Below are 23,280 nucleotides of genomic sequence, written 5' to 3'. Positions count from 1 at the left end.
ATTTAAATGAGCTTTTGTCTTTAAGCTTGCATGAAAGTATATGTACATCAGTGATGTCTTTGTCTGGATTTTTGCAGAGTACAGCATGCTCCTCTCCACCGGAAACATTCTCAGACCATTTGCCTCAGTAAGTTTTGAAAGCTGCTCTTTGATACTTACATTAGTATTTTGAAGTGTTTATCATGTTGGAAATTTTATCTTCAGATCTTTAATGGTTGCTAACTGTAATAGGAATTTTGTGTGTGACTAAATTGGATTCATGGGTTATGGAGGATGTTATTTGCCTAGTTCTGAGTGTGACCTGAATTAACACAGGCAATGAATAGAAATAGGTAAATGTCAGCCCCCCTCCCCCATCAGGATGGCTCAGAAATAAGCAAAGTTGTTGTTTTTTAAATATCAGAATTTAGGGCGCAATCCTATCAGGATAGATGGCTACCTCCGAACTCTGAGGCGACTGCCTATCCAATGCACAGCGGGAGGAGCGTGGAGGGGATCCTCTGCTCTGCTCTCCAGCCACATTTGCGGCTAGACGGCTGATTTCGGGCATGTCTAATGTTTCCCAGGGATGGGGGTGGGGACAGTAGGTAAGAGGTAACTGGATCCAGTGGCCTCTCCCTCTCCACCCAATGGCACACCCCTGCCATATCCCCCTCCCCTTTCCCTGAGGTCAGTGTTCTGATCTTGGGAGAGGGAGCCACCGCAGAGGTTTCCATGGTGGCTTGGAGGGGGTGGAAGTCTGCAGTCACATCTCTTCTTTCAAGGTTAGAGCTCCATCTCCAGCCTCAGAGGGATAGTTTCACTGCATCCTATGGCCCACGGGACACTGTCTAGGGGCCACAGGATTGCAGCCTAAAGGTACTTATGGTAGTCCATGTACAACATTGCTTGTTAACCTTCAAAACTCTTATTTTCCCCTCTGCTTAGAGGTATGAGACAGGAATGCTCTCTTCATTTTTTTTTTACAATTAATATCAAACCATTTGCCATTAAGACCTCTGCTAGTGATAAAATTGAGGGAGTGTCAGTTGGACCTCATGTAACAAATATTAGTTAGTATGCCAACGATGTGGCTTTATCTTTATCAAATTTGCAGGTTTCAGTGGTTGAAATATATCAAATTATTAATCAATCCTGATTAGTGTCAGGGTATTAATATATCAGAGGATATAAGTAATTAAGTCACTGCAGTGGTATACCTCACTGTCTTGGACAAAGAGGCCTGCTAGATATTTTGGTATTCTATGTTCCTCATAAATAGTATCAAAAGGGGTTTTTAAATGTTACAAATGTTAGGTAGAATATGAGCACTGAAAATGACTATGTCCTCTCAGACCCTATTCTGTTTAGAGAATATCTTAATACCAATTCCAGTAGTGAGGAGGGGGAATGGTGCCCCCCCCCAGTGGAAGAGCCCCTTGCATCACCTTTTAATACAATTTGTAAATACTATTACCCTTCACCTGAAATTCTTGAAAATCCCCCCACCCCCGAACATCCCCAGCTTCTTCTTCATGGTGTCTGTGCATCACACATATGGGCTCTGTGCCTGAGCAGAGCCTTGACTGGGAAAACTTCAATAGCTGAGGAGTTTTGGCAGGAACCCTTCCCCCACCATCCCCGTGCACATGTCCGTAGCAGGTTTTCACCTATTCCCTCAGTTCTTTTTCAACTGCCATTGTGGTGACCTCGTTTGGGACCTTCTGTGATCAGACTGTTCTGATAGTGTTTTTTGTCAAAAAGCTGAAGTTTTATTCTCTCCTTTTTCTCTCTCTATCATTATTCTGTCTTTATATCTGTGTTTATATTATTTTTATTTTATTTTTCACGATCCTGCGATCACCCTCACGGGCATATGGCCCTTCAGTTCAGAAAGTGCTCCCACTGTGGGGCAAAGTTGCTACCCTCGGATGGGCATTCTCTCTGCCTGTTTTGCCTGGGGAAGGCCACATAGTTGAGGCCTTCCCCAAGGCAAAACAGGTCAAATTGTTAGGCTTTCCAATAGCCCTGACAACTAATGTAACTAGTAATGCCATTCTTCGTTTTGCTGCTGGACCAGGTGGTAAGATGGTGGCCCCTTTAATAGAGCTATACAAGGGCAAATTACTTCCCCAAATATTATATGGGGCACCTGCCTGGACCCATGCTAACATTGCTTCATTGGAGTCAGTGCAGCATAAATTTCTCTCCAGAGTACTCGAGGTTCCCAGATCCACTTCTAAGGCCATTGTCCGACTAGAAACAGCTTGTCACTCAGTGGGAATGCTTATCCAAAAAGCTGCCACTTTCTTCTGGTTAAAGATAGTGTTCTGACTGGCCTCCCCCTTGGTCTTATTAGCATATGAAGCTATGGGAAGGGGCTCATGGGCAGACAAGATAACCACATCTATCTCTGAGTTGGGCTTTTCACAATCATATTTGCTTGCGAGGGGCTATGATAGAGCTAGGGATGAGATTTCAAAGAGGTTACAGGATGTTGATATTCAAACAACAATGGCTGTCGCTGCTGAAAGTTGCTCTAACAAGATCTATAAAAGCATCATGACTTCTCTGGGGAAGGCTCCCCCGTATCTGATTTCCATCACCTCACGTGAATTGAGATGGCTCATGACTAGGTGTAGACTGAACTCACTCCAATTGATGGAGGTGAAGGCACGTTATAGGACCCATCATGGCATGAGTGCAGATTGCCCAGCTGGTTGCCCCAAGGTAGAGGACATGGTACACTTTCTAGCAGAATGCCCATTGTATATCGATTTGAGGAAGCAATACCTTGAGCCCCTATTAGTTGTGCTTGAGGATACTTCTGGTGCAAGCATAACTCGATTATTATTAGCTGGAATAGATCATTATACATCATATAGGACTGCTAAGTTTGTCAGTCGAGCCCTGGAGAGGCGAAAGTCATTGACTGTTATAAAAAAACTAAATCCGTAAACATGGTAATAACATTCTGGCAGATATTGTTTTAGGATTTTAAAATGTTTTTAACTTGCTCTTGTTAGTTATTTTATTAATAATTTGTACTTTGGTCTCCCTTTTGGGTTGATGTGAGAATTCTATTTGTTTTGTGTGCGGATGGCCTGATTGGCTAAAAAGCAATAAACTGTATATGTATGTTAGGCTTTCTCCAAAAAAGCTCATAGAAACTGGGCAGACTGCCTCAAAGCCACATTTTGGAAATGTGCACTGGAAGTGGTTGATGAGCCAAAGGAAATGGCTTCAAAAACTGTGTCTGCCATGCCTTCAGTGGAGTCGCAGTCCCCTCAACGTCATACTCCATCGAGTACACAAGATCCCCACGCACCAGGCTGAACTTTGGCATTTGTGCTGGCTATGAAGCTTTAAAAAAAGCCAAGCCTTCGAAGAAGGGCGATCTTCCTTCCATTGAACCAAAGAAGAAGAATAAGACTGGCAATAAGTCTGCCGCTTTATCTTGGGATTGAGCATGCTCATCCCTCTCAGGCTCTCCAACTCTCCCAAAAACAATCCAGGCTTCTCAGGATCGACAACAGCCATCACCTTTGGCAGAGTCTCCCACAATTCCAACTTGAGATGAGCCACATCCCTTGAGTCCGACAACTCAACTTGCATTGGAGTCTTGGGATCGACAGCATCCATCGATACTGACTCCACCCACTGCTCCACCAATATCTCCTGGTCATCAGTTAACATCGGTACCAATGACTATTCCATCTATTCCACCAATTATATTTTCACCAACACATATGGTGAATCCACCTCAAACAATAGAGACACTACCAAATGCCTCTGTGTCAGAAGGCGAGATTAGAGACCCGTCACCATCCGTTCGGTCACTGTACCCTTATCACAGGGATGATTACAGTCTGAGATACGGTTGAAGTCAACGATGACCAGAGTCGGTTTATTCTGTCACTTCATCTTATAGGGGTCATGCCCCTAGTTTTTATGAGCACAGTCGCTACCGTGTCAGGTCCAGATCCCACATTATAGGTTGGATGAGCATCCATCAAGAGAGTCACGATATAGGAGATCATGAGACTGGATGGAAGAACATGATGAATGCTACGAGTCGTACTACTTGCTGTGCCATCCTGACCCAGCTTACATTGGAGTCAGATGATATGGATCGTGACCATCGGCTATAGCGTCAAGCCCCCCCTCCCATCTGACACCGCAAAAACAATTGGTAGCACCACAGCTACAGCCATTACTGGTGCAACTGACACAAGTTTTTCCCTCTCTGCCTGCCATGCAACCGCAGCCCATACACCAACTCTTTTCTGACACAACATCGCAGTCCTCTTGCCCCCTCTCAGTTTCATCCCCAGATGCATTGGTTGGGTCAAATGAGTGCAACAGCAAAGAATTTATTGCATCTGAGCAATTTGCCATTATACACAGTTACAGGAGAAAAAAGATCATTATACAATTTAAAACCCTACTAATAGACCCTCAAAAATTGAATGATCTTCCTTGTAGTCTTTAGACTTTGTAATGCGCATCTGTAAAACATTGACAAGAAATTCAGATGTTCTGAAAGAAACGTATTTGTCAGTATTAGAGAATAGAAAGCAAACCTTTACAAGAGTTTTTTTTCCCTTCAATTATTTTAACAACGGATGAATATATTTGGATCATTATAGACAGAGAATCCTAGAAGTACATGAATAACATCTTCGACTAATACAGAATTGCAACTACATACTCTGTCCTTCTTAGGAACCCCTTTCTGCCAACCCAGGTGACAGGAGGGGAAGTTGTCCTGACATCGATACAGAGAATCCTTGATTCTGCTTATAAGCCATCAGTTCAGTGTTCGTATGTGAGGAAATGGACAGCTTCCACCACCTTTGCTTGTACCCAGGAGTTCCATCCTTGCTGATGCTCTTTGCCACAGATACTACAGTTTCTTCTGTCACTGTTCGACAAAGGGTTGAAGTTGTTGTTATGAGTTTATTTGTCTGCTATTTCTGCCTACACCCTCCTGTTGAGGGCTTTTCTGTTTTCTCGCACCTGATGGCAAAGATGTTCCCTAAAGAGATCAGGAATCTGGCACCACCTGTTTGCCCTATGGTACTGAGCTGGAGTCTCTCGTTCATGCTTAAAGCACTTTCGTCTAAGCCCTTTGAGCCACTGGCGACCACAGACTTAAACCTTCTCTTGTGGAAGGTGGCATTCTTGGTTGCAATTACATCTGCACAACAGGCTAGTGTGCTCTGTGCACTCAGAGTGGACCAGCCTTATTTAATTTTCCACAAAGAGAAAATAGTGCTTAGACCTGATCCTTCCTTTCTACCAAAAGTTGTGTCAGATTTCCATTTGAATTAGGATATTATATTGCCTTTTTTTTTTTTTTTACATCCCCATCTTCACCTTTGGAATTGACTCTCCACATGTTGGATATCCGTTGGGCACTTGGACTTCTACAAGTCCAGGATTGAGCAATTTAGACTCTCTCACTGTTTGTTTCAGTGGTGAGTGCAAGGGCCAGCCTCTCTCGACTCAGCATTCGACAGGGGGGTTGCCATCCTTGAACTATGCCATGCTGTGACCTGGTCAACACCATCTACCTTTGTGAAGCACCATAGACTGGATGTCACGGCTAGAGCTGACCTCTCGTCTGTTTTGTAGCTGGATGCCGACCCAAAAGCAAGCAGGTTAGCTTGCTACACACCCATATGTGTGATGCATAGAGACTACAAAGAAGGAAGACGAATTGCTACCTGTAATTGTAGTTCTTCAAGTGGACATCCATGCATTCACACAACCCACCCACAGTCCCCTCCTCGGTGTCATACTCAAGTTCAATTTCGGGTACCAAAGGTATTGGTTTCTCTCTTGTTTCTGAGGCCACAACGTCGGTCTCAAGGAACTGAGAGAGTACGCAGGAACCCACTGGAGACACGTGCATGGGATGATAGGGTAAGGGTTCCCACCAAAACTCCTCAGCTATAGAAGTTTCCTGAATAGCAGTGGCTAGGAGTGGGATTGGAGGGGTAGATTACTCAGAAGGGGTGTTAAAAAAAACTTGTTATCCTCTTGTAAAGCATCTACCAATAGGATCTATTCTAACACCTGGAAAGCATTCATATCTTGGTGTAGTAGGACAGGCAAGAACCCTGGTTGGGGACGGGGGGATGTATCTGGGACATTCTGCAAGTTACCAAAGGGCCAAGCACCAGCATACTAAGGCGACAGGTGGCAACTCTTAATAGTGTGCCCCAGGGTTGCCAAGACGGGGACAGGTTTCCTAGTCACCCACATATCTGAAGGTTTCTGAAGGGAATGGCACTCCTAAACTTTCCTTCATAGAATCTAAAATGGGTTCTCCTGGGTGTACCCTTTGAGCTGATGGACCAGTTCCTCTTAACAGACTGAGGACAGTATTCCTGGTGGCTCTCACTTCAGCTCACCATGTTTCAGAGCTGATCCCCAGCTGAGTGTTTTTCATGAAGACAACGTGGTGTGGTGCCCAGAGCCATCATTCATTCCTCAGGTAAACTTGGTTTTTCATATGTCTCAAGAGCTGGTTCTCTCTTCACTCATCATTCATTTATTACATTTCTATACCGCCCAGTAGCCAAAGCTCTCTGGGCAGTTGACAAAGGTTAAAACCTTAAAAATACATTATAAAAACCATTTACATACAAACATATAAACAAAGAGCACACTGTAACACACATATATCCAAAACAATTTTAAACAATCAACAATAAGCTGTCCCATCAGGAAAAGGAAAGGTGGCACAGGCTGGACGTGAGATGGGCACTCCATCTTCACCTTGACCGATCCAAGCTTTTTCGAAAATCAGACACTCTGTTTGTGTCTTTTCAGGATGTTTCCTTAGGGAAGAAGGTGTTGGGTATGATGATATCCAGATAGCCGTGAGACTGTACTGTTTTACTGTATAAGGGTTTGAGAGACAACCTTCAAATGATGTCACCACTCATTCAGTAAGAGGAGCTGCCACCTCAGCAGCTCTGTGGCGCTGTCCTGGAGGAGATCTGCTGAGCATCCACTTGGGCATTGGCCCATATGTTTACTAGGCATTACAAGATTGACGAGTATTCCTGCAGTGATGCTGCTTTTGAGCAGAGGGTATTGCAAGGGGTAGTTCCTCCCTGAAGGTCAATCCACATGTCATCCACATGGACTCTCACCTGGGAGTGATAATACTGCTCTTAGACATCCCAGAAAGTAAAGAATCAGAATGCTCTCTGGGAGCCCTGGGAAAAGGGAAATTCTTACCGTGAATGGGAATCCAGTACTCGGCCAAAATTAGGTTTCTCAGATCTGTTTCTGCTGTTCCAGAAAGTATCTTTTTGTGATGGATATTAGGCAAAATTAGGAATGTTGTCTAGGCCCAACCATTCTACTTCCATTAGGTCTTATTAATTTTACACCAAATCCTGTCAAACCTATTTCCTCAAGAACAACTTCTGGGTTTGAGAAAATACAATTCTCCAGTTCTCTGAGGAGAAATTAACATAAGGATGCTGCTTTGCTTTGGAAATTTATAGGGCAATTTTCCTTTCTCATCAGACCTACATTTGGTCTAAGCAGCAGGAGATCTCTGTTTCTCAATAGATTAATAAACAATTCAGGGAAGGAGTGGGATACTGCACAGTCCTGTCTGGGGTTTGTATACACAACCCCCTAAACAGTCCTTTCAAAAACTTGGAAAGAGGAACAACCTTTTCACATGGACAGAAACCCCTTGTAGGTCTGTTTCCAACATGTGCTTCAGCTCTTGGGAAGCAAAGCTACTTCTTGTCTCTCAGTGGGGGTGGGCAGCTTGGGTAAGAGGGAGTGTGAGAGCCACCATCCCTCTCCATTTTGTTCTTACCTTAAATGCTAGGCCTCAGTGCTGCCATTTGACCACTGCTACGCTCCAACCCTGTACCTTATAAGGAAAAAGAGGACATTGCTTGCTATGAAAGGAGGGACACAGAGCAACCCTTCTTCCAATTTTGTTCCAGGGTGCCTCAGTGTAGTCATTTGTCTTTTGGCATATTCCAACCCTTTGCCTCATGAGGGGAAGAGAAGAGCAAAACTGTTGCACTTCTCCATATAATGCTGCTATGGAGTTTCAGATATATTCTCTAGCTTCCACCAAAGTTTTTTATTCTGGATGTAAAACTACTGGCCTCTGACTACAGTTAACCAACAGATATCATAAACACCATCACAAGGGGCTGCTGCTTCCACTCTCAGGCAGATTACCCCTCCTCCAAATATTAACCCTTATGGTTCCACATTAGGGATCTTGCACCTGATGAGGGGAAGGGAGAGCTGCTTCTCAGGAGAAGGAAGGCTATGAGCAGCCATCTTTCCTCGATATACCTGCTCCGCTCTGCTTCAGTCCAGCAACAGTTGGACTGAAGAGGGGGAGAATGCCTGCCGAGAGTCCTGGAAAAACAGGAATTTTACTTCCCAGTGGGAAGTCTAGCCTGACACTGCATCCCTGCAGAAAGCTAATGTGATTTGGTGGATAGTGTGTTGCAATTCTCCTGGAGAGAACTGGGTGCAGATTCCTGTTTGCCCATATGGCTGGTTTTGAGAAAACAATTTTCTCTCAGCCTAAGTAACCCCTGAGATGCAAGAACACAAGTAAGTTGAATAACTTATTCCTCACAATAATAGTATTTTTGTCTTAAAAGTGGACATTACAGATGTATTTGGTAGACACATCTTTTCCCCATGGAGGAAGACCTCTCAGAAATACTGTTAATGCTGGATAATGTAACACTTTTAAGGGCTGGAGGGAGCTACACAGCAGCTAGATGGCCATAGGATATTTTGTTTTCCAAGAAACGACCTCGGGGCCCGTGCTCCGAGGTCAGTTCCCAGAGAACTGACCTCCCCCCACTTCCACACTGCCTCGGAGGCAGCGCAGAACAGCCCCATCCTCCACGCTTGCAAGAGTGCGGAGCTGCCAAAAAGGGGCATGTCTGAGGGGCGTTCTGGGGCAGGGAGGGCAGAAATGCCTGTACAACACATCTAATGTGTCATACAGCAGCCTCCGCCCCCGCTCCACCCTCCTGCGGCTAGACAGCTGCAGTCGGCTGTCTAGCCGAAAATGCAGGGCAGGAGAAGCGCAAAGGGAATGATCCCCTCTGTGCTTCTCCTGCCCTGCATGAGAAAGGCGGTCGCCTCTGAGTTCAGAGGTGCCTGCCTCCCAAGTTCAGAGGCAGCTGCCTATCTGGATAGGATTGCGCCCTTAGATGCTTTAGCTGCACCACTAAAGTTTTCTTGGATGTCTCTTTTTTGTAATTCCCTTTTTTTTACCACAGCTACACTGTACCAAGATCAAATCATTGTAGGAAAGTATTTCTCATTGCAAGAAAGCTGACCATACATCTATAATATACCAGCACATTAGTGTATTTCTTCTCATCCTTTGTGAAGAAAAGATTATGAAACCACTCAAATATTTAGTCTGTTTCATCACTTCAAAATGAAAACTTTCAGCACCATGCACTGAAGTAACCTCAGAAAAGACCTGGTCAGTGGGTACGGAAAGCAGCCTCCAAGGACTTTGTTTTGCAGTTGCTGAAGGGCAGTGTTGCTGCATTTCCAAGAATTAGGTTTTTATTCCTAACACCAGGAGATCATGTTAGTGTTCTGATATCTAAAGGCAAGGTGTCCCAGAGGCATTCAGTGGTCAATTAATGGGACCACTAAGAATGGTAACATTCAACCCATTTAAGCCAGAGGTGTCCCAATCACTGCATGATAAGCTAATTATAATTGCAGAGGTTTTCATGTGGGCGTAACAGCAGTGGTACCAGGATTTGGATCTATGTAGCATCTGTTGATCCTTCAAAAGCAGCCTCTTCAAATGTTTCCAATACAGAAGGTTTCCAGCTATCTCTTTACAACCCTGGGGATGATTTTGAAAGTTACTGTAGAATTTATGGAACTCCTTGGACTGCAACAAGTGCATCTTCCCTTATCCAGATGATATCCTCCTATTCAATCCTGCCTTGCCTGTCTCAGATATCATTACTTCTTTATTATTTATTTATTGCATTTATACCCCGCCTTTCTCCCTCTCGCAAGGAACTCAAGGCGGCTTACATTATCCTCCTCCTCACCGTTGTATCCTCACAACAACAACCCTGTGAGGTAGGTTGGGCTGAGAGTCTGTGACTGGCCCAAAGTCACCCAGTGAGCTTCCATGGCCAAGTGGGGACTAGAACCCGGATCTCCCGGCTCCCAGTCCGTCACTCTCACCACTACACTACACTGGCTCTTCTCTTCCAATCTAGCTGAAAACTACCTTTCTTTGATGCAGAGATAAGACATTCATAGCAAAACTATGTTCTTGATGACATCTACAATTAGGACACTGACCAGGACTTTGTGGACATGTGGAACTTATAGTACTAGGTCAGCCACTAGATGTAATGGTCTTCTGACAAGAGAGATTGGTCTGGATTCCACATGGCCGTTTCCAAGGTTTTTTCTGACCTCCAGCTTGAAATTGCAGAGCAAACATGCTGTTTTGTACCCCACTCCCATGCGTTGAGAAATTTCAGTGTTTATGCAGAGTTCAGTTTCCTTAGAAGTAGGTCACTAGAGGCTTATGGTATTTCTGTGATATGAAGTTTATTTGCACATATATACAGACTGAGCATAAGATGGGGGCTCACAGGATTAACATATTCCTGCTTCCCTGTTTGTCTGCTATGGCGGGAAGTGCAAAGGTCAGCCTCTCTTGACTCAGTGCTTCACGTCTTGGGTCATAAGACGTGACCCAAGCTATATTGAGCTATCGTATAAGCTGGCTGGATTTGGAACTGTCTGCCCTAGTCCGAGCTCACTCTGCTCATAGTGACATTGATCTCATTTGACAGAGGATTTGCCATCCCTGAGCTGTGCCTTGTTACAACTTGGTCGACACTGTCTACCTTTGTTAGACATTTCAGACTGGGCGTTCGGGCTAGAGCTGACTCGACTCTAGTCATGTCATCCATTCATCTGTTTTTGTAGTAGGACACCGACCCAGCACCTTGTAAGTTAACTTGCTACTTGCCCATATGTGTGATGCACAGAGACCTCAAAGAAGAAAGACAGGTTGCTACTGAGGCTACAATGTTGGTCTCGAGGAACTGAGGGAATAAGTGGAACCCACTAGGGACATGCACATTGGGACAGTGGGGTAGAGGCCAAAACTCCTCAGCTGTAGAAGTTTCTCAAATTGAGGCTCCGCACAGATGGAGCGCCCATATGTGTGAATGCACAGCTGACCACTCATGGAACTACAGTTACAGTTAGCAACTTGTCTATATTACTTCATTGTTGCCTGTTCCCAACTCTGCATAGGGATACCTATAAGAAGCCACAGAGTGTCCTGCTTAGGGGACCTTTTGTGCGGGAAGCATCCTGGCTTCAAGAGACAGGATGTTCTGGTATAGCCAAGAACCCATAAACTAGGTGGCATTGCAAACAGCCAGGTTAGTGTTCTGGGCCTTCCAAGGGACCAACAGTTCCCATCCATTTGAGCAGCGTGGCTGTAAAGGCCTATGTTGTTCACCAGAGAGGCATAAGATCTTTAATTTTCCTACAGGAAGTTGGCAAGATCACAATCAAAAGTGGTAGTGGTACCACCTTAAAATAATATGCCTAGAAACTTTCAGTGAGGGCATCTCTACACCAGCCTAAAATCCTGCATTTAAAACGGGGCTTTCTGCTTCCGTTTTAAATGCAGGATCACAATGACTCCCTTTTTCACCTGCTTCCTTTCCCCCTTCCCCCCTCCTTCTCCCCATAGCTGATTCTTCCATTACATTTCATTGATCTCGCTCCTCTTCTTTCCACTTTTCCTCTTTTCATGAAGGGAAATGAAGTGGAACACCATGGGGTAATTCGATAGCCCATTATCTGCAATCTACTTAAAAACGGAACAAAGGGCATTTATTGCAGGAGATGCCTTGGATGATTATGGTGTCATATAAAGAGCCCGCAAACGTCCGTGAAGGAGCAATCTCAATTGCAGGATAAAAGTTCCATGTGAAGAAAGCCTGAGTCAGTGTATTCCCACAGAGTATTCTCTATTCCCACATATTCAAACAGGTAGCATTAAGCTTCAGCATTATATAGCCTTTTTACTAAAGCCACCTGGTTCGGCTATTTTCACAAATTATCTACACAGTGAATACAGTGGAGATTGGTATGCAGGGTGAAGTGTGAATCCACGTACTGAATTTGTTCATTCAGTGCTGGGTTTAAAAATAAATAAGTTCTCAGCACAAATACTCAAGGTGTGAAATGCCTTAGCTGTCATCCTGGTATCCAACAACAGGAGAACTATTTTTATTCATCGCCCGTGCATATTGTATTTATTCCAAATATTAACTTGTTCTATTGAACTGTGGTGCTGGAGAAGACTCTTACGAGTCCCCTGGACTGCAAGGAGGTCAAATCAGTCAATCCTAAAGGAAATCAACCCTGAGTGCTCATTGGAAGGACAGATACTGAAGCTGAAGCTCAAATATTTTGGCCACCTAATGCGAAGAGAAAACTCTCTGGAAAAGACCCTGATGCTGGGAAAGACTGAAGGCAAAAGGAGAAGGGGACGGCAGAGGATGAGATGGCTAGATAGCATCACCGATGCCATGAATATGAACTTGAGCACACTCCGGGAGAGTGCTCAGGACAGGAAGGCCTGGCGTGCTATGGTCCATGGGGTCACGAAGAGTCGGACACGACTGAACAACAACAAATAGGTCTGAGGAGATGGTTTTGCATTCTTTCTGCCTAAATGCCACTCATCCAAAGGACAAAGAATATCATTGTGGATGTTAGAAAAGCCTTCAGTTTCTATTTTTCAGGGATGCAGGGGTTCTAGAAAGTCTGAATCTTGTTCATTCCTATTAGATAATCTTCTTTAGGTTCCAGGCTATTTCCATGGTGGCTAATTGTGTAAGAGATTTATTAATCTGGTTTATCAGTCCCAGGGTCATTCCCCACCAAAAGGCATTACAGTTCATTCCTTGAGAAGTTCTGCTACTTTTGCAGTTTATAGGATTAAATCAGTGTGTACGGCAGCAATCCGAATATCTATCCATAAATTCAGTAGGTGCTATTGCACTAGTAATTTGCCACCTCTAATGCAGCCTTTGGTCAATGTGTCCTACAAAAGGCTGCATTTAGCATGCAAGAGAATATTCAATTTTATTATTTATTTATTACTTCTTATTAACATTTATATACCACCTTATCTGCTAAAACCCATCAAGGTGGTGTACAACAATTAAAAACAATAAAACCTTGCAACAATAAAAACAAGAACATTAAAAAAGTAAAAAAAAAACACCATAAAATATTTTTTAAAACTACACATTTTAAAAGGCTGAACCCAAAATATGCATCTTTAAACCTTTTCTAAAAGCCAAGAGATTGGGGGCCAATCATACTTCTTGAGATAACATATTCCATAGTCCTGGGGCAACACAGGAGAAAGTCCTTTCATGCATGCCCTCTGGGCCTCTGCAGATAATGGTGCTCCCAAAAGGACTTGTCCTGGAGATCTTAGTACTTGGGCAGGTTCATGGTGAGACAGGCAGTCCTTTAGACAGCCAGGTCCTAACCCATTTAGGGCTTTAAAAGTTAAGACCAACATCTTGAATTGAGCCCAGAAAGCAATGGGTGATCAGTGCCGGTCTTTCAGGGCAAGTGTAATATAGTCCTGATACCATGTACCAGTTAGTAGCCTAGATGGTGCATTTGGGGGATGAACTCCTTTTCTACATCCCACAAGTAAAGATGGTGCCACCCTGGAACAACTGGAGAAAGGAGAACTTGAACTTACCATAAATCTCCATTCTCAGGGGATGTGGGGTGGGGCAGGCTTCCCATTCATATTAAAGAGGGGGAGAGAACCTGACAGTCATAGGCAGAAGCATGGGAACTCTGGTTTGGTAAATACTCCAATGCCAGTGGGACTTTCTTATGCTTAATTTTATTTAATGTGCGCCTTTTAGTGCATCTGTATTTTTATATATGTAGTTTTCTCTTGTAAACACTAAGGGACATTCTTCCAGACTTGGTCTGGGAGCTGAAAGAAAGCTCCTTCCCTTGGTGTCATCCTTGCTGCAAACCCTGACTTTCAACCAAGGATGTACTTGCCCAAAGTAAAGACTGTTCCTCTGCAGAACCCTTGAGAATGGTATTTTCTGGCAATTTAAAAATTTCCTTTTCTAGTCCTTATCATTTTGTATATGAATTTTCTGTGAATAATATTGAAAACAGGAAGCCTGGTCGCAAATTTGAGTAATCTATGAGATGAGACCTCTTCACTGAACACAGCTACCAATTTGTTTTCTTTTTCACTGATTTACACTGACTTTTCCATTAACCTCAACCTTTCCTTGATGATTTATACCATCCAGCATTTCTAGCTAATGTCTGTGAGAACACCAAATGTGTAAAGGATTAACCACAAATGGGTGAGGTTAGGAGCTAAGGTAGCTGAAGGTCCTAAGCCAGGGGTAGGCAAGCTTTTTGGCCCTGCGGGCACAGTTGTCATTTTTTGAGGGGCCTGAGGGCACATTCATCTCTCATTCATTTGGTCCTGTGGGCATTTAATTTTGGGATTCTTTCTTTTCTTGCCTCCCCTCCCTCGGATTCTTTTATTGCGTGCGTGCGCGCGCGTGCGCACACACACACACTTACATTCTTTATTTTCTTGTTCCCCTTCCTCCTATTCCTCCTTCTCCTTCCCTTCCTGAAATGTCCTCCACACACACCTCCACTTCCTCCTCCCTGCCCTGTCCAAACTGACCTTGCTGCTGCTGGCATGACCTTTTACCCCTACTGCTGCACTCATCTCCTCCTCCTCCCTCCCTTCCCCAGCATGAACTGACTGCCCATTGCTGGCGTGATTCTTTCCCCCTGCTGTTGCTGCCACCATCTCACTAATCTCCTCTTTCTCCTCCTTTCTTTCGCCACACAAACAGACCTTCCCACTGTTGGCACGACCATTTTCCCCTGCTGCAACTGCCATGCAACTGCCACTGCATTGCTTATCTCCTCCTTCTCTACCACCCTCTACAGTGCAATCCCTTCACCTTCCCCCTGCTGCCACTGCACTCATCTCCTCCTATCCTAAATTTCCTTCCCCATCCCTGCTGTTGCAACCCTTTTCCACTGCTATTGCCACCACCATAAGTGCACCCATGGGTGCCACATTGCCAACCCCTGGTCTAGGCAATGGACAGAATTGGACAGTAGTCTTGGGCAAGCAGTAGTTAAAGCTGTGACTTAGGCAGGCTTAATTGACAAGAGGCCAACCGTCTTCACCATCACAGTGAGGCTTCCATTTGAGTTGTTTCCACACCACATGTGATGGAGGAGAGGTTTGATGCAGGTGATGCTTTTCATGTGGGCTTTGGATTGGACTGAGAAGGCTCTCTTCCTCAAAAGATGGGTCGGGATCCTTTTCTTTGGTATCAGAAGGTCCTGGTACTTTGTTTTATAACTCCAATTGCTGAGAAAATAAATTCTCCCTCCTCATACATATTTTTAGCTCACCGTATTCCCCCAGCTACCATTCAGTAAAGACAGAGTTGGAAGCAGCTCTTGGAGATTCCACTGGACTGGAAAATGAAAGACAAATCTACAAAAGTGTTTTGGAAGGAGGTGATATCCCACTGCAGGGGCTGAGCGGTCTTAAGCGTCCTTCCAGTTCAGCTTCCACTAAAGGTAGGTTGCTAAAGCAACAACCTGTATGCTTCCTCATGCATTAGTTATTGGAACTTTTACAAGGGATTGTATTAGATTAGATTAGATTGTATTTATATTTTAAAATGATCGTAATGTATTTGTGCCAGGATCTTAGATGTGATAAATAATTCCTGCACTGGTAGTTCATACTGCAGGTGGAAGATGCCATTTTTAATGCTTTTGTTATATAAAATATTCCTTGCAGATTTAAAAAAAAAAACACCAGTACATTGGGGAGAAGTTTTCTATTTGCAGGGTGGTGTGTTGTTGTTTTGAAAAAAGAGCATTCAAAGCGTAATCTCTCACATGTAGTCTGAACTGCTGCAGTCCATTTTACCATGTCATGAGTCTTTCACATTTTGCTGGACATGTAGATGAGGCCAGAATTGGCCTACATTTGGAAGACTAAGAAAAGTGGATCCTAACATATTTGGTTTCAGCGTCAGGATAAAGCTGAATACACAAGACAATATATTAATTCACAGTTATCTACTCTTCTTTTCAACATTTAAGATTTTCACATGAATATTTGGGGTGAGGATGGAAGGGGAGGTTACAGATTCATCCCTAGCATAGTATTTGTGCAAGCCTTGGAAGGTGTCACCTATCACTCTTCTATCCTTTGAGTTGTCTTATTTTCCCCCTCTTCCAGACACAGCCTAGTTATGCTCCTTCTGACTCTTGCTTATGGTTTGACACTGCTTTCCCATCAAATTGTGCTCATTTTCCTGTGTCTTCCTAACATCTCTGAATCCACAGCAGCACCCTGGCCAGTTTTTCTCTGACCAATGGTCAGCTGCCTCTTCTATCCATCATCCTGATGATCTACTGATAGCCTCCTAAACTGGAAACGTATTTAGGTTTGTCCTGTCTGCTGACCTTATTTATAATTTAAGTGCTATGTTCTACAGCCCTGAGAGCCACATCTAGTGCTGACTGGGGGGCAGGGGGATGAATATGTGTGTGCACACACATACATGTGCACACAGACATGCACACACAGAGAGACGCAGAGGCTCAGGATTTCTGGAGTGGGGTAGAGACTTTAATCTCGCCCCCATCCTGGTGATCCTGCTCAAGATCGCTTGGGGCAGGGGGCGTCTGCTTTAAGGATGCTGGGGGAAGGGGACCGCCCCCCCATTGGGAGCACTTTTCCCCCAGCATCATTAGCAGTGCAGAAGCAGAATCTGAGCTGCTTCAGTCAGTGGGGATAGGGGAGGCTGAAACCTCCCCAGCGACCCCAAACTGGGATTGGTGCTTCCTTGCCACCATTAGTAGCAGCACCCTTGCTGTGGAGGTTTCCTAGGCTGGGGTAATTAAGGATTATTAATGCTAACCAATGTATAAGGGCTTGTAGAATAAGAAAACATTGACGTATATCATGAGCTGCAGCACTGTGGCTAATCTGCTTGTTTTGATTGTGTGTAATTGATATAGGGCTTCAGCAAAACTCTAGGACTTGCTGATTTCAATGAAGAATTAAGCACATGCTACTGGAGTGTGGCCAGTAATTGCCTATTGTGATGGGAGGCATCCCACACTCCTTCTGCAGTTCCCTTATGAAACTGTTGCTCTCAGAACTGAACAATTTGAATTTTCCCTTTGAAATATTAACTTAGAAATCACTAGAGCTGAAAACTATGAAGTTGACAGTTCTTTTTACTTTTTTGCTATTACATTTCCAAATGTATCTCTGCAACCTACCAACATGTTTATTCTTATTACAACAACAACAGTGGAGTCCTGTATGTCTACTCAGAAGTAAGCCCCATTGAGTTCAATAGGACTTACTCTTAGGTAAGTGTGATTAGGATTGCAGCCTAAATCAGGACTTCATATGATTCCAGCAGGGGCCCACAGGTTAGATGTTTGTGTCTGATTTTGACTCATGGATTGTATGTTGGTGACTTCTGATCCTAGAATGTTCATGTTGGTCCCACATATAGAGAAATACAAAATAATTAATGAGATCTTTTATGAAGCCAGCTTCTTTTGATGGAACAGTATGAAGCTTTTGTGTTATACTTTCATTGGACAGAAAAGAAAGGCAGCTGATTCTCAGTTATTTGTAGAGCAACAGTGCAGTTCTTTTTAGAAAGTTCTTTCTGGGAAGTCATTTAATCACAAAGCCTGTTAACTTTAAACATACATAATTGACTATGGGTTGCTGAGTCAAGACACACAGATTATTCATATGTGACATGGTTGTGAATTTTAGTTGCCAACCAAGTCTTCCAAGTGAATATAAGACTTTTGAAGATTAAGAGTACTTGCCACAGATGGCAAGCTGTTCTTTTCCATTGGCACTTTTTGTGTGTAGAGATTTTAGACCTATTAGTCTTAAGCCTGTAAGATTTCCAAAGAATCTGTCTTGCAAATCCCTGGATTATGTGGATTTGAAGTAATGTCACTGGTTTGTTTGAAATTATTAGCAACTGATCTCTCTTGTGCTGAGAATTTGCTACTTTCCTTTCATAAGTGCAGACCTTACTCTAACTAGAAAGCTTGCATCTAAATTGTTCAATAATGTTATTCATGTACAGGGATTTTACATGAAGGGCACAGCTGGTCACATTGCAACCTTTGCTTATTTTCGTATGAACACTTAATATCCTGAACCTTCCAATTCCTAAAGTACTATACCATCTGCACTGGCCTGTAGAGGATTGACTCCATCTGGCCATTTTTCCTTAGTTTAGAAACACTTCTGATGTCACAGGATTTGCCTCCCTGAACACAACTGTTCCGTGCAATTTAGCAGCACGGCTTGGCTGTTTCATTGCTTTCCTGCATTCCTTTTAAACATTGCCACTCTCGAGATTGCGTTGTGTGAAGCCCAAAGCATGTCATCCCCTCCCTTTATTAACCGCTTTGCCACACTTATGCTAACAGGTTGTGTTTATTTTATTCTGCATGCTTTCCAGTGGATCGTAAAGGTGGGAATGTTCATACGATTGCACCCTCTTCAGTTAATAGCCGAACCCTTAACTCTAGTAATGCTGGTCCACTAGGTCAGCTGTGTAAACGTAAGAAACCCTTATCTGCTGCAAAAGTCTGCATTGCTGAAATTCTTCCATCCAAATTCAAACCCAAGCTGACTACTTCACCTGTTTCTGGGCAGGATGAAAAAGATCTCTTGCCTCATGAGAAAACACAAAGCTGTGAAAACCTCTATAGCTCATTTGCTTTCTTTGACAGCAAGAAAGACTTCATGGTTAATGTAGGCATAAGTTATGAGAATGTCCTAATGAAGTCTAAGCAAGAATTTCCTGCCAAATCCAGCAGCACTCAGAGCCTGCAAGAGTATGGCATTTCCAGCTTCCAGAAGGATTACATGCTTGGCTCCCAGAAGAATGGAATGGACTTTGCCATGCTGTATAAAAACATGCACCGTATCAACCGCTCTCAAATGCAACTGGGCACTGTTTCATCCTGCAGTGTGAAGGAAATCACATCTCTGTTTGAGAATGAACTAAAAGATCAGAGAGAGCCCAGCCCCAGACGGGAGAACTTGGAGCAGATCCCCAAGCACACTGTCTCTTCTCGCATTACTGCCTTTGAGCTGCTGATCCAGAGATCCCTGTCAGTGCCTGCTCTCAACTTTTCCAGTGCCCACATCAAATCTTCAGCTCCTAGTCTCTCTAACAGCTGCCTAAGTTCAGTGTATTCAGCTGAGTACCTGTTGGATTTCCCAAAGCCAGATCTGGAAGAAAAGAACCAAGTGGATACTTCATCCCACTCCTGTAGCAATACAGAGGATGTGACATCAGAGTTTAGTGATGTGCCCCCAGTAGACACACTCTCGGCTTGTACCAATGAGTTAGATCTCTTATCGGATGTATCCAATGATAGTGGTGGTGACAGCAACGTTAATGGCTCTCAAAAATACAAACTAAACAAGTGCAAAGGATCCTGCCCAGCTTCCTACACGAGGTTCACAACAATTCGGAGACATGAACTGCAGCAGTCTGCCAGAGGGGACTCTCAAGGAGATAAGCTCTTGCTCCCCAGAAATGTCTATCTTATGAGCCCACTTCCCTTCAGGTTGAAAAAGCCCTTGTGCCACAATTCCAGAAATACTTCTCCTCTACAGTGCCGAGGAGGTCTGCTGGCATCCAGCTGTGAAAACCAGAATAATCTTATCCAACCAAAGGAAAAGTTGGTGGACAGGGATATCCCACTATTCCATGAGTCATGTATCAGACAGAAACCTCCAGCTCCCAAACGCCTCTCTTCCTATGACATTGTCAAAAGGTTTAGCCACTTCCTGAGTCTGGAGACTTGGCAAAATACTTCTTTTTCCCTATTGGACATTCTAGATTCCTTTAATAATGGAAAGGCTCCTTATGCTTTGTATCACAACTTGGACACAAACAACAACCCACAAAGGGAACTCAGGACATACCTTGGAGGTGGCATTTTTGTGTACTTTACTAGTGTTACTTCATCTGTATCTCACTTTACTTTTCCTCTGTGTTTTTTTATGTCTTCCCTCATATTTCATCTTTTCCTTGTCAAGTCCTGAAATGCAAACAGGATGCACACCATCTGAGAAATTATTTCCACTATCTTTCTAATTACCAATCAGAGCAGTTGTCTCAAAAGCCAACATTTAGGATGTGAATTATTTATGGAAACCACCTTAAATCCCATATAATTTGCATCCCCAGGGAACTAAATGAGTAAACCCCATTTATTTTTAGGGGCAGTTTTTTCAGGTTCTTGGTGAGTGTGTTTGCATGTATGTGTGCATCTGTATCTTTGCATGCAATTATGCAACTTTCCTCAATAGTACTAAATTAAATCATATTGGGTGAATAGGAAATTTGTTCATTAAGTCCTATTATGGCCTTGGGTTTTGTTTTTTGTTGCTTCTTACTTCAGCATTATTATTTGCTTCAACCTTTAGAGCTCCCAACAATTCAAAATTTTACCATATGATTGTAAATTGATCAACAGAACAGAAGCGTTCTCTCTCTCTCTTTTTTCTTTCCCTTTTTCCTGGTTCTCCTAGTTGAATCAGTTTGTTTTTAATGACCTTGTATTGTTTTAAAGTAGATTCAGAATCACCAAGGCATTTTGCACCACTTGATTACATGGAGAGTCCTGAAGACATTTTCCACAGGCACCACAGTGATAAAGAGGTAATATTTCCTGTACCAGCCAGTATTTTTTTCTCCCACAGAATTAATGCAACAGTGGGAGGGTGGGGCAATGTTTGAATATAAGCAAGATACTCTTAAGTAGAGGCTTTCTGGGTAGGTTTTTTTATAGCCACTCTGGGAATTTTATTGAAGAGTGGGATATAAATCCCTAAAATAAAATAAATTAGTACTGGGAACTTAAGGACTTGCTTTCATTTTCAGATGATCAATTTGAGATTAAATTAGAACATTGGTGATAGTGGGTATGAGTGGATAAGTACAGAGTACCAGACAGACAGCTTTGATCACTGAGGGCCTACACATTTTGGCTGGCCTTGGTAGCCAAACCAGAATTTATGGTTGCCAGGGTCTTGCACTTCCCCTTCAGTGCAACCCGATATGTGTCTACTTGGAACTAATTCCCATTATGATCAGTGGGGTTAATTCCATGGGTAAATACACTTACCTAGGCTAGAAGTAAACCCCACTGAATACAATGGGACTTAATTCCGACTAGTCATGCATAGGATTGGGCTGTTGATCCCTGGTCCCCAGCTTAGCGTTTGGAGCTGGAGAGGGGTGGGCAGGGTTCTTTCATTTGTGCTGGGCATCAGATGGCCTCAGAAGCCCAGCATAACTGCAGGGATCCTTTTCAGTTCCAAAGCTGGAGCTGGGAGAGAGGAACATGGGCTTGCTTTAATGCTAGGCAGCCAAAGCAGTATGCCTGCCACCCAAACAAGCTATGACCTTTCTCTCTGGCTCTGGAGGGGAAAGCTGGAGCTGCTTTGCATGGTGGGTGGCTGAGGCACACCTTGAAACACCACTGCTGTCCCTAGCCCATAGTGGCAGTGCACCTGGGGGCCTGCCAGTCACTTCCCAAACAGCCAGCTCTGGCTTCCTTTCCAGCTTGGAGCTAGAGTGGCGGGCAGGGATTTTCACATAGTTGCTTTGAAACTCTCTGCAGCTCAGATCAACCAAAGGGGATGTCTCCACCCCGCCCAGACTCCAAGCAGTGGAGGAGGGTGGGGCTCTGTTCATCAACCTTGCCAGAGGGCACTTGCCATGGCAGTGGGGTGAAAGCAGAATAGTTGAAGTCTTGTTAATCACTGAACTTGAAGTAGTACGTACAGACTTTACTGCAAGAGAGAAAGTTAAGAAAAATTAGGAACATTTGGAGTTCCCTAAAGGTGAAGCCTGGCTTAGTCATAACTGTGCCTTCAGAAAAGGTATATTAAGGTAGAAACACATACTTATTTTCTTAATTTACCCATGTTCCTTGTGGCCCTCTCTTGCTGGTTTGTTAAAAAAATAGCAAGCAGGTAATTTAATCATTATATACCTTAGTTTAACTGTTCTGGAAATGGGCACAAGAAAGGATAAATGTAAAAGCCTCTTCAGTATTCCCTGCGCATTTTGGAACATTTAGGGAATTACATTTCTGCTTGCACTTTTCAGTGTTAGGATCACCTTGTATTTTATTATCTTCTTTACTTACTGTGGCTTGTTTAAAATACTAGGGTATGTGAATGCATATTCAAGATCACAGTCCTGTAATGTGCTTCAAGCTCTGATTTTGTTGCATAGTCAAGACAAATCAGAGCTGAAGTGTGTTATTAATCAGATTGGCACACTGTTTGCTTTTGGGACTGTCTGGATAACAGAACTACCTTTCTGGATGAGACCAAAGGTCCATTTAACCCAGCATTCGATTTTCAACAGCAGCCAGCCAGATGCCTCTAGAAAGATGACAAGTAGGGCTTGATGGAAACAGTTTTCTTCTGTTATCAGTCCCTAGCATTAACAGCTGTTAACAAGTGGGATCAGCAACAACATGTTGCAGTGTAGAGTCTGTTCGGGATCCCAACCAGCTATGACCTCTTCCAAAATACTCCATTCCAGGGTCTATAATTTTTTTTACTGTCATTGCTGGCCAAGCCAAAAAGTATAGTCACCCGCCTCCCACCCCCACCCACCCTGTCCTGGCAATCCCTCCTCCCATAAAGGGAGCATGCCATCTTCAGTGCCACTGCTTGAAGATGTACTGAGAAACCTCTTGCAGCAGTGACCAAGATCCTCCCCCATGCCTTTCCCAAAGGAAGGGCTGGCAAGGAATGTGCTGGATTGGCTGCTGTTGCAGAAAAGTGCTCTTCCAGGAGTGCTGCCCAACACCTCCCCCCACCCCGCTTTTCCTGAGGGTGAGGTTTTTTGCTTTTCTGGCTTGGCCCTATGTGGCTAAGGGTCTCCTGGCACCTTGGCCATGTAGATGCCAAACAATCCCCCGCCTTCCTCACAACTTTGGAGCTGGGAAGGGGATAGGGACACTATACAACTGCTGGAGCAGTCTCCACCACCTCTGCAGCCGCAGAGCTGGGGGGCGGGCAGGGAGGCTAGCCACCCATCACACTCACCATGGCGAGCAGCC

At 43.9% G+C, this 23,280-nt stretch overlaps 1 protein-coding gene across 2 annotated transcripts in view; it reads left to right on the top strand.

The window, feature by feature from the left end:
• The window catches only part of SORBS1 (sorbin and SH3 domain containing 1), a 328,324-nt gene that overhangs the window by 266,182 nt on the left and 38,862 nt on the right, over positions 1-23,280 (top strand). The window contains exons 20-23 of one of the 2 annotated variants that reach the window (XM_084845127.1): positions 78-127; positions 15,518-15,693; positions 18,639-20,126; positions 20,770-20,858. In XM_084845127.1, coding sequence (XP_084701253.1) covers positions 78-127; positions 15,518-15,693; positions 18,639-20,126; positions 20,770-20,858 — 1,803 coding nt within the window. The remainder of the gene's footprint in view (positions 1-77; positions 128-15,517; positions 15,694-18,638; positions 20,127-20,769; positions 20,859-23,280) is intronic. The other variant, XM_084845126.1, reaches the window with a different exon arrangement.

Source organism: Heloderma suspectum, chromosome 3 (assembly GCF_057233095.1).
Source record: "Heloderma suspectum isolate Gila_16-S chromosome 3, 16-S_ref, whole genome shotgun sequence".
In the NCBI taxonomy this organism is placed as follows: Eukaryota; Metazoa; Chordata; class Lepidosauria; order Squamata; family Helodermatidae; genus Heloderma; species Heloderma suspectum.
This window is presented reverse-complemented; position numbering and strand designations above follow the sequence as displayed.